Source organism: Phalacrocorax carbo, chromosome 1 (genome assembly GCF_963921805.1).
Source record: "Phalacrocorax carbo chromosome 1, bPhaCar2.1, whole genome shotgun sequence".
In the NCBI taxonomy this organism is placed as follows: domain Eukaryota; kingdom Metazoa; phylum Chordata; class Aves; order Suliformes; family Phalacrocoracidae; genus Phalacrocorax; species Phalacrocorax carbo.
Genome location: NC_087513.1, coordinates 158,875,913 through 158,888,181, shown reverse-complemented (window position 1 = coordinate 158,888,181; position 12,269 = coordinate 158,875,913). Strand labels below are relative to the sequence as shown.

Genomic DNA, 12,269 nt, shown 5'->3' with positions numbered 1-12,269 from the left:
ACAGATTGTTTGGCTTCTCCTGTAAATTTAATGAGCTTGTTTGAAAACCAGCTCTGTGTTTAGGTAGTAAAGTTTATTTTCAATAAGGTAGAATAGCTACAATTGCTCCTGAGGTATCTCCATCCCCTCAGCCATTTCTTCCTCAGAGGTCGGAAACATTTTCCTACAACTAACCCATTTCAGGTACCTGGGAAAGAACAAGCACAAAGCCTGCATTATTGCATTGCTTCTGTCTAGTAAGATAATTATAGGGGTTCTTGCATCTGGAACCAGCTGGGTACTTGGAGTGTGTTTTGTCACATCAGCATGGTGTGACTGGAAGAATCCCCTCACCAAATGATCCTGAAAGAGAAAACACAAGATTCTTGATAGCTGTGGTTCTTTTTGTATGTGGTGTGCCTCCTTGTTAGTTGGAGCTACTCATCTTAAGCTGGTGTTATGTGCAGATTCAAATATCTTGGCTCTAATGAGGACACCAAAAAGTGTGTTTAACTGTCCATAACTAATGTGGTAAAAGACAGAGGAAAAGTTTTAATATAGCTTGTTTTGTCTAAAGCTGGGTTGGAACTGTTCAGTCATTTCCTGCCGTGCTAAGAGGCCTGGCAGCAAGTTGGCTGGTTTGCCACATATTCATAAGCCCACAGAAGAGTATACGTTGCCAAGGGAGCTAGTGTGTATGAAAGTTTATTATGAGAGTTTTCCCTCCTTCATGCTTTCTGTCCTTAGTCCTGCTTATGCTGTCACTGAGGCTGAATCAACTACTTACTGTATAATACAGTAATTGTGAATCTCTGCATTCATAGCTTCCAGGAGGCGATGCAAATGAATTTGCTCTTCTAGGATCAGTCTCTTCAGTTACCTCAGGTCCACAAGAGTGTCAGCCATACAGGTCCTCCTAAACATCAGGAGGGTGGCGATTTACGCTACCATAGGTCTGTTTGGCCCACTGTGTACCCAGAGCAGTCAGATGTGGTTGACAGACTGCGAAGGTCACATGCAGTTCAACCACAGACTTTCCAAATGGATTTCCCAAATCTTGCCTTTGTTTGTCCTACTTTGACATTGTTTAATTTTTGCTGTATTTGAGGTCCTGTGTTCCTGGAGGGCAGAGTTAGGGTATTTGTCTGGCTCAAGGGTTGGGGTGGGGGGGAAGAAGAGAGAATGAACTGCTTGTGATTCTTAAGGCACTACAAATAAACCAACTTATTGCTACTCTCAAAAATAGAGGGGCGTTGGGGAAAACTCCTATCTACGTCTTAGTCAAAGAATGTATTCTGAAATTGTTCTTATAAAATATTCCTTATTGTTTGTACCTTTAACTATGTGAAGTAGAACAGTGATATGCAGGTATCATAGGATACTTCTTAAAAAAAAAATATGCTGGTGCATGTTTATAGTGAAACTTGATGTGTTCTCTGCAGCCAGGTAATCTTCAAGGCTGGAGTATGCTGCTGAATGTGTGGAGGAGTAACAGAACTTTTGGAAGAACTTTTTTGATATGCATTATGTAAATTTGTCTTATGTATAGCAGAGGTTCTAGTGCTTGCTGCTACACTGGTAAATCGGTGTGTGGACAGACTGTCATCAGGCGCTGGAAGTTGTTCTTGAACAGTTTCACCACTTCCATGTGTTTCATAAAGTACAGATGCTAATGGATGGGTGCTGATAAATCTTTGTGGGAGCTGAAGACGTTACTGCTATGTTCTTTCTTATGGTCTATTTTTGGTATTTTCAGTATCAGGCATTAAAGTTTGGAACAGGTTGTTTAGTACATTATGTATGAGTATTGGTAATGGAGAAGTTGTCAGCTCATCACCAGAAAAGTGCACCAAGCTTTGGCAGAGGGCTCAAGAAGCATCTTTGAGTGATGGGGTCTTAAATTACTGTAGCAAGACTTGCAAGAGTTTATCTAGTAGTGCCTTAAGCTGACAAAGTCTTTTTTTGTGAGCGTAGCTAAATGTAGTTTCAAGTCAGAGAATGCACACCTTTTCTCCATAAGAGGTGGCTTGATGTATTGGCTGGAAGCCAGCAGATCCCCCTTGGTTTGTTAACTTATTTTTGATTTATGGATGTTGCAGCATGCAGAGTTATGTGGTTTCAGGTATCTTGTCATATTTCAGATTTTGTTGCTGGGAAATAACTGGATATGATGAAAACCCCAACTGACTAACCATATAGGGGACTAGCTGGTAGTAGTCCCAAGCTGCTGCTTGTTTGCAATTAAAGAGGAGTTCTGTGTAAGGCACAAAGGTTCAAAGCATTTAAAGCAGAGGTGCATGTGTAGACAAGTGAGTTTGTAAATTATGGACATTAAAAGTATACTTTTTTTTAAAATAAAAGACAGGTATAGGTTGTATTGGTGGTATTTGCGTTACAGCAATGTGAATGTGCTGCACATAATCTAGTACTTAATTTTTAATAAGTACTGGTTGTATCCATGTGGAATGTTACAGCTCTACAAGATTCATGTAACAAATATATTTGATAGAGCAGATGAATTTCTTGAAATGGCCTGGAGTGTTCAGGTGGTTTATGAGTCTTTCCTGAATGGTGCTATCCTCTTACCCAACTGCCTTTTTGGACAGGAACAGGGAATAGGCTGGGCAGTTTGAAAATCCATGCCACAATGCAGTGAGAATAGACAGTAAGTTAAGCAAGATGTCCCCTACTTGCCTTTCACTGGAAAGAAGTAGTTTGGGACCCACTATCTCTTGATGATTTCTGGAGATCCCATGTTTTTGATAGTAGATTTTGAGAAGAGGGTGGGGAGAGGAAGCAATATGTGATGAAGTTGAAGTGGTGTTGGCCAGGATGCAAATGCCAATGTTATGGCAGGAGCTGTAGAAACAAAGTATTTCCAGGTTAGGAGCGATACAAGAGGGACAGCATAATCTCCAGCTGCCAAGTATGTAAGTGAATGTTTTTGACAAAGCTTTTTGAGGTTGGAATACAGTCTGATGACAGGAGGAACTCTGGCCTACCTTCAGGTGTACCCAGGCACCTATTTAAAACTCTCTTGTTAAGAGGGAACAAAGTATCAGTTTTCAGGTTGTAACCCGCTGTTGTTTCTGAAATGCTTAGCTCCCCAAACTTCGTGTCACTATGATTTCAAACATCAACTCCTTGCTTGTTTCCCTTCTCCTTTAAAAAGTGAATTCTGTTGGTGCTCAGATCCTTTAGCACTATAATATTAATAGATCTGCACCTTCGTGTTGGTCTTCCTATCCCTTCCTCCCTCCTATTGTAGTCTTCCCAACTTTGTAAGACAGCTATTCATAAAATCAATGTTGCTGAGTTGCTGAGCTAATAAGCCTACTGTAGTAGAGAAGAGGTGGGCTGAGATAAAAACCCAGATGGTTCATTGTGAATTGAAGCTAACAAGCCTTTGACATAGCTAAAGTGGTGCCCTGCATTAGGTTTGGGTGTCTTTTGCCTTGAGCTTCCTAATGTGTCTGTAATACTTATCTGGTCTTTTCTCTGTTATCTGTAGCACTGTTAGCTGACGTGATAAGAGGTTGTCTGTGCAGAGCTGCTGTTGTTACATTCTTGCTGCTGGGAAGCTGCTGACAGTGAAAAGAGTGACTCGTAAGCCTTTTGGCAGCTTTCTGCTCTTAGAAGATTGTGAACAGGAGGACGTTGTTCCCCAACTTAAAAAGTTGTATTTTTTGTCTGTTCTGTGCTCATGTACTACCTTCAAATAAATACACAAAACTTCAGCAAATTACTTTTCATTGTTAGTGACTCAAACTATCTGACAACCTTAACGTGTGCAGCACAAGTGTATGTCAGAAAGACAAAATATTAAGACACAAATTTTTATACAAGAAATTGAATGTTTGCCATTGTGTTAGTGTTTGTATTAAGTAAACTGCCATTGGCTAGAAAGAAGTTGTTATTAAGCATTTTACAGGTGTGTCAGAATGGGTGGGAAATCAATGAAAGAGTTGGAAAAAATTGTGCAAGGCTAGTATGCTTATTCTTTTGAATCTTCCCCCCCCCCCCCCCCCATGTTAAGTTGCCTGAAACATTCATGTACTCACTGATACATCAGTAGCTTTTAGTGAAACAGTTCTGGTAGAATTGCCTTTAGCTCTGTATAGTACTGACCCTGGAGAGGTTTGGAAAAAAACCCACCTGTGTACTTTATCACTGAAGTCTATTGCAGGCATAGAGAAATAGAGGGAAAAATGCAATTCAGTGTTCTGGCTATATATTATAAAATATTCTGTGTTAACCTATTTCCACATTAGTATTGGAAGAGAGAGTTGCCTGAAAGAACTGGGGAAATGTTATTTTAGTTATTACCTTATTTTCAAGATCTTCAAATATGTTAAGTAAGAGACTGCGCTTTCATTTTGGTATTTCTTCAAGGTTTGGTTTTAGGAATGCATAATGGAATTTTCAACTGCATTACAGTTTAGCAGGCACATCTTTGTAAATCACTTGCGGCTATTTCAATAGTGAGTTAACTAGCCTCTGTTTTCTCAAGGGATATTTCTAACTTTCAAGCTGGGGTACTTCCACTTTCAGCTGTTTTTCTTTGGCCTGGCTTTGATTTGTATAAATGCTAATTATAGGGGATTTAAATCTGTGTGTATACATAGTTTCACAAGGTCATACACATTTTTAATGAACTGGCTGAAATGCTGCTTAGATATTGCTGCGTTGTAACATAAACAGATCACCATGTCTTCTAAATGTTTCATTAATCAGTTCAAAAAGAGAAAAATTAACAACAGTACCTGTGTAAAGCTGATTTATAGATTAATCTCCTAAAGTATTATCTTCATTGTCTTTGCAGGCATCAGAAGGTGTCACCTTCATTGGACCCGACACACATGCTATTCAAGCTATGGGAGACAAGATTGAAAGCAAATTGTTAGCCAAGAATGCAAAGGTCAACACGATCCCTGGCTTTGATGGAGTAGTGAAGGTGAGAAATCATTTAATTAACGTCTGCCCACTGTACGGACAGTATCAAGTTGAAGTACACCTATTGAAGGTCTGGTGCAGAATGTAATTATAATTTCAACTTCCTTAATAAGATGTAATTAAAGATGGGGTGCAGAATTTTAATGGCAAGAGAGCTTTGGAGAAGAAGAGAAAGTCAATAAACGATGTATTAAGGACTGCTTCTGTGGAGTGTCTAAAAATGTTTTACTTCAAATCTAACATGAAGGCAGGTAAATGTGTCAAATATCCCGTGTGGATTTGACTATCTGCACATGTCTTTACGTTTCTCAGGTCTCTACTTCTTGTTGGCCAAGATCCTGACAGCCCTAAGTTAACAGTGAAGTTTGTTACACTGTATTAATTTTCCATTTTATGGTCTGTGCTGATGGCGTAGATTCCCATGTGTTAAAAAACTCAAGATGAGGGTGGGAGGAACTTGGTGGCTCTTTGTCCAAATCTACAGCTAGTATCCTTCCTGGGGTTTTAGAAGGATGCTTTCCAGCAGTTTTCCAAAAATATTTTGGTTGCTGCTTTTATATTTTGTAAGATGACATAAACTATGTCTTGGTTTTGCTTTATTTTCTGCTATAGGGATTAAGCATTGGGCTCTTACAAGCTTTCCTGTGTGTCTTTATATATTTTCTGTGTTAACGTAGGTAAATAAATTTTTTTTCTTTTCAAACCTTAGTTATATGTGCCTAAAATTTTGGTGTATTATAAACTGTTGACCTCCTGGGTTGAAATTTTTTATCCTTGACATGTCAAGTTATTAATGTTTTTCCAGATGAAATTTGAGTAAAACTTTGAGTTGCAGGAAAAAGTGAAAAGTTGGCTTCAACAACACTTTAATGTAGTTGAAGGGAAAGCTTTTCAGGTTTTATTTATGATAATCGATATTGGCCTCTGGTCATCATAAATCGTGTTTACATGACGAAATAGGAAATGTCAAGATAATTGGTAACAACTGAATATATTGATGGAACGCAGACTGTATTTTAAGGAGCAACATATACGAGGTCAATGCTGTTCAGCACGGTGTCAGCTAAGTTGGATTTTAAACTGTTAGGAGGAAAAAACCCAAATCCAACTAAATGAGAAAGGTGAATAGAGTGCAGTGGGGCTAAGCATCTACAAAATATCTGTTCTGATGAGGATAATAAGAAAAAGAAGAGTCCACAGACATTGCCAGATTTGTTGTTTGCACCAGAAAGGGGGGATGAAAATTTTACCTTAACCAGTGCTTTGGTTACCAGTTCTAGGAAATAAAACTTCTGATAATTGATATCCTTGCTGTGGGTCTGAATACATGCCTGTGTTGTCCTCTGATTTTCTTCCTGTGATAATGTGTCTTTTGCTTGAATGAATACTGCAGTAATTTGGTTAAAGAGAAAGCCTGATCTTTGGTTAGAGCCTGATGTACAATTTTGCCAATTTGGACTAAGATAAGAAGGGCAAAGCTGTGTGACACAAGGTACAATCAGAAGAGCAATACACAAGGAACTGGAGACTATAGGATTTCTGCCAGTCTGTGGGAGACCTGTTTTGGTCACAGACTTATGAAGCTTTCAAAATCTCTCTTTCTTGAGAAACAAAATTTTTAAAGGTCCTAGGAAGGAGTTAAGTATCTGCTTGATGCTGGAGTGGATTAGAGGTGGCTTCAACTTCATACTGGAATTTAATAAAGCTGCAAGAAAACTGCATTCATGCCTCTGACAATGCCAGAAGAAAGATCGGTTGCACATATTCTTTGTGGATGAAGAGTTAAAGCGAACATAGAGTAACAACTTCCAGTGCTTTGTTATTCAACTCAGGATTGCCCTGAAAATCTTTGTTACTTGAAGAGTTGTCTTTCTCCAGCGCTTGTTAAATAGTGCTTGTAGATACATAGGTCCTTTATGAATAAAGGGTAAGTGCTTTCCCACTCTTATTTATGTTGCTTAGCACTTACATGTAGTAGACACTGGAGTTGCTAAGATTTTGTAATAACATCTTGGAGAAGTTGCATGCAGAAAACCCCCAGTGAGTAGAAAATTAAATAGAAATTTAAGAGAAGGAAGCCCTTCAACAGTATACTTAAGGACGTGGAAGGATCGAAGAGGAGGATGCTTGGCATAACAGACCCAACTAACTATTCTCATATAGGCAAACACTGTAGCAAATATGAAACTGAGAACAGAAAGACATGGAGTTAGAGTGGAGAGGGTAGTTTGACAAAGAGTAATTTTCTTCTCATCCCTGGTTCAGTACCTCAGTTGGCTGGGGCAAGGGCTACCCAGCCTACCCATGTAAGGAACTGGAGTCTGGTGCTGTCAGCTAAAGAGCCAACAAAAGCATTCAAAGGTAGTTAATTTCAAAATCTGTAACTACAATTAGTGTCCTAAAACCTGATTGGGAGAGATAGTGGTAAATAGTCTTAATCAGAAGAATTAGTGTAAATCCATGTGAGCAATGGCTACACTAAAGTTAGATCTGAGAAGATGTACTGTCTGTAAATGAGTGAAGAGAAAGTGGAGGCTGAGTAATGAGCATAAGAAGATGCCATGGTGAAAACTGGCAAAGGAATGGCAAAGGAAGAAAGATTTTTATTTGTTTCGCCACGTGCAGCCAGTTTGGTTTTATGGCTGGTAGAAAAACAGCTGGATGTAAACCCAGAAGATTAGTATTTCTGGATGACTACTTAGTTTCACTGATGTCAGCAGACACATTGCAGGTTTTCAGCAAGGCTATAATTTTACTGTATTTAAGTTTCAGGTGTCTGTTTTGGCTGTATTCTTGCATTGGGGTATTGACATGGGTATTAAATGATCAGTGTATTGCTGGAAAGATTGCTGGAGACTAGACGTGAACTGGAGGTTCTCTAAACCCGGCACCCTCGGCCATGAAAACTATTATGCAGTTCTTTGTAATTAATACAATGTTTTACAGTTCTAGGAGTCTCTTAAACAGCTTTATCCTGGCATTCCTCTACATCAGAATAGTTTTGCTTTTTTGTCTCCACCTGCTGGTACCTGGTAGAGAGGCATGTACATGAAATTAGGAGGCTTGAAATTCTTATGCTAAATGAGTATTTTATGTCTTTTTAACTTAGTGAAATCAGCCATTTGTAAAAACACTATGACATAATTTTATAACTATTACAATTTTTATAAACTTTTACCGTTACTTGAACGCTTTTATTTGTGCAATTAAAGATGGTGCTAAAATGATATATTTCCTTATAATCTGCTGTTTATTTTGGGAAAATGGTAGTGTAGCTAATGTGTATTTTGAGGAAATGGCAGTAAAACATTGAGGATTTTGCTTTAAAAAAAGAAAAATGTTTTCAGTACTGGTGTCGTTTTGTATATTTTGCACATATGGACTTTTGTGTTGTGCAGTGTCATAGCATTTGGTTTTTGCCGCCCGCGCCCCCCCCCCCCCCCCCCGCAAATGTTGTGTATCTATTGTAAGTTCTTTGCACCAAAAATCTAAAATAATTGCGCTAACTTTTTATAAGTACCCAAACTGCTGCCGTATTTATGTCATATGCAAGTGAAATGCATGATACTAAAACATACTTTCTTAGGGAAAAAGATCAAAAGACTTACCAGATACTGAAATATGTCAGTTGTTGGTTAATTTTTTGTTTATTAACTTTTCTCTTCAAAGCGTAGCATATTTTTTGTTTTCTATTTTAGAAACACTCTTTGAAGGCTAAGGAATTTGAATATGCATTGATTTTTTAATCTTAGAGTTTGGGTTCTAATATATGAGAACTGTAAAAGAAACAGATGTTGAAATAGTGTAAATTAATAACTGTGCTGGGGAGATGACTTCAGCCTGTTCAAGCCAGAACTGAGACAATTAGTGCTGTGGATACGATGCTGCTTATTACTTGAAGTTGTCGTGTGCGTGTATAAAAATACAGTGGCAGTGAAAAGTTCCCCTCTAATGATTTGCAGCTTGTCTTCCTGTGGACTGCAATGTGTCAGTTAGCCACTTGTTTGCAGGTAACTAAGTGAAAAAAAATTACCGTTTGCTTCCCCCCTCTTAATTCTATTTTGCAAATATATGAGTGAATTTGCAAGAGAAAAGAAATGTAAAAGTTTCCTTCTCGACTATAATCGTGGCTCTTCATCAGTCATCACTCTTCCTGCATTTTGTTCAAGAGGCTCTAATTGTCTGCATTTGGCAGGTTTAACACTTCCTGACAGAGAGGCTATTAAGGGGAAGTATTCTCGCATAACTGTCACAGGCAGGAACAAAGAACCTTCAAACTCAATGTGTGGAAACCACTAACATTCTTAAATGACCCTTTTCATGCATTTTATCCCTTTAAGCTAAAATTTGGAGGGTGCAGGGTCATAGAAAGCAGCAAGGTGTAATAAAACAGTAAACCCTGATTATTTTTTTTTTTGGGGGGGAAGAAGGATTTTTGCTAGATTTATCTCTTGACTTAAAAACAATAGTTATTTGGAAAAATCTCATTAACAGATGTGACTGGAGTAAAAAGACTTAAAACTGATGTTGCTTTCAGGACTGCTTTGAACTTAACAAGCACCGATTTGTGGAGCAGACTAGCTAATGAAAGGAAATTAAATTTTCTGACAACTTCCCCTGCCAGCCCCCTTATTCTTCATGGGGCTGTTACTAGGTACTGAAGACTTTTAAAGAGGATTTTGTTTTATTATCGGACATAAATGAACCAGGTATGAACATTTCTTATGTGTGGGTTTCTTTTTTTTTTTAAGTTCTGACCTGGGTGCTTTTAAAACGGATTGCCTTGAAAGCTTTAAAAATATCAGGTTTCATTTTAATGTTCATAAGTCAGCCCCCATAGTTTCAGACACACTTAGCAGCTGGTGGTTTCCAGACATTACTGCCTTCCATACAAATTGTTTAATGCATGTCACGGAATAGTATAAATATTAGCAAATTTGGATGGAATTTTCAAAGTTAACCTGTGCCACTGTAATTTAGCCCTTTTTCTTTCTAGTATTATATAATGGAAATATAGTTATCAGTAGAAGAGCCCAGAATTAACTACTGCAGGAGAAGAGATTTAGTTCTTAAGAAGTAAGAGCTTCAAGTATTTTGATTTTTATTCTTTGGGTTTGGTAGTACCTTTTTCTGTACCAGGCAATAGTGGTATGAGTCAGGTGAAGCAATAGGCGGCATCAACAAAAAGATTTTTCTAATTGTTGTACACTAATAATGTGTGGACTCTTTAATGGAAACAATTTATGGGAATCTTCTCATTTCAGATACGGTTTAAAATGATGCATTTAAGGTTTATTCTCTCTTTAGAATGCAAAACTTGTAAAAGTGAAATGTTTGTGTTATTTCTTTAGTAGATAAAAAAAGTCTTTAAAGAAATTCTGCAAGGTTTTTTTCTGAACCTGAATCACTCCCGAACAATAGAGAATCAACTCCCCCTACTGACAGCAACCAGAAATACCTGTGAGGACAGAAAAAGAGCTGGCAGTGGACAAACTTTAACGATCTGATTTATGGTCCATTATTGATTGTAAACTTCTAAATTCTAGCATTAAATTCCTACAACTGCAGAAAATAATTTTGCGATCCTGGTTGTGTTTCCTGTCAGCTGATTCCTCGTTGCTTTGAGTTTCTCAGAATACTAATGATGAGGTAGAATTTACATTCCACTTATGGTATTAATTTTACATTCCTCTGGCTGAAAAGGGTCAGAAGGTTGTAAAATCAAACATTAAATGAATCAGAGGAGACAGTAGTGCAATATATGACTGCCCTCAGGACATAGTGCAATGGCTGATGGGATTAACGTTGGGTCTCATTTCCTGCTTTTACAGGATGCAGATGAAGCTGTCAGAATTGCAAGGGAAATTGGTAAGTTCTTAAATTAGCTATGGTGGGATTTGTGTGCCTCTCAGCAGACATGGTTGACTAAATTGAATGTGTAATAAGTAATCCCTATAGAACAAATAATGTTTTAATAGTTTTTAAGTTCCCTGTTGCCTATAGGGCTGGAAGAATCTAGGCATTAACGCCCTGTCTCTTAAATCATCACATTTTAGCTTTACAAACTGGACTTTACAGAACAAGTGCAGCCATGATTTGTGGAATGCATGTAATATGCAGTAATGAGTAGCTCACTAAAGGAGTTTCTTTCAAAGTATGCCTGCTATTGGACATGATAGTCAGACGTTAGGCATGGTACATTTCTATTTCTATGGAGGCTGACACCAGTGATGATATGATCTTCATTCTTCATTGCTGTGTGGACTGCAGTTAGCTTGAATATCATCCAGACCATCAGCCTTTCTTCTGTGCTTTCTGGAATAAAGTCACTATTCAGTTTCTGAATATCTTAGAGAATGGTGAAAAGAGCAACCAGCAAACTGTCTAGGACTCATTTTGATGAAGGTCAAGTGTAATATGTGTTTAATGAGTTTTGGCTTTTATTTACTAAAGCTTAGTATTAGGCAAAATATTTAACCATATGCTTAAAATTACACAAGTTCTTACATGCTTTCTAGAAGAAGAATCTAATGCAATAAGATGTTTCTCTTGGTTTGTTTTGCATTTTCATTTTAAGACACAGTAACTATGAGAAACTATTTAGGTTCGTTACAGGTACATAAGTTGAATTATGTATCTACATTTGAAGCTTCTCTTACTGACCTTGCTACAAATACTTCTCACCTGTGTCAAAACCTGTAGCTGTGCCTTTTGTGCCAAGTAGAAATTGGGACTTGCATGCTGCAGATGACGTTTTATCAGTGTAACACCTTTCCACTTTGAGTTTAAGTTGGGGTTCTTACCCTGCGCTGGTTAGCTGCCCTGAAAGTCCTTATTGTAGGCTTGGCTGGCTTTTAGGCTGACACAGCTGAAGTCAGCGTTTCCATGGGTCAGCCTTTATGTCCCTGTTGGGAAATCAAGTGATTACTGATCACTGTCATGGGAGCAGAAATAAATGGAAGAGGTTATCAACCAAATAGGAATATTCAGAGGAGAACTGTAAATAAAATTGGCTTTAGTCCTTAAAAAAGGGCATACATAGTATTATGACTTTATTTCGGTTCAGTTTTATTTTGATAGCCTTTCTTGCTCTTCTTTTTTTTAAAGATTTCCTGCAGGTATTTTTAAAGTTTTGATTAATGTAAGTTGGAAGGCATTCAGTGTCTTCTTAGATACCCTTTAAAAAGTATTCTTGCTTAATTTTCTTCTGAGTTCTTCTGGTTTTCTGTTGACTGGTTCCTATCTTTCGTATCAGCAGCACTTTGGAGATCATTTAATCAAGGCAGTCTTAAATCTGTAAATGTTTAAGTCAACTATTGACATCTGGGTGGTGCTTT

General features: G+C 37.9%; 1 protein-coding gene across 2 annotated transcripts in view; it reads left to right on the top strand.

Annotated features, from left to right (window-relative positions):
* The window catches only part of PCCA (propionyl-CoA carboxylase subunit alpha), a 293,280-nt gene that overhangs the window by 80,025 nt on the left and 200,986 nt on the right, over positions 1–12,269 (top strand). For both annotated transcript variants that reach the window (XM_064440630.1, XM_064440629.1), the window contains exons 7-8: positions 4,802–4,933; positions 10,764–10,800. In XM_064440630.1, coding sequence (XP_064296700.1) covers positions 4,802–4,933; positions 10,764–10,800 — 169 coding nt within the window. The remainder of the gene's footprint in view (positions 1–4,801; positions 4,934–10,763; positions 10,801–12,269) is intronic.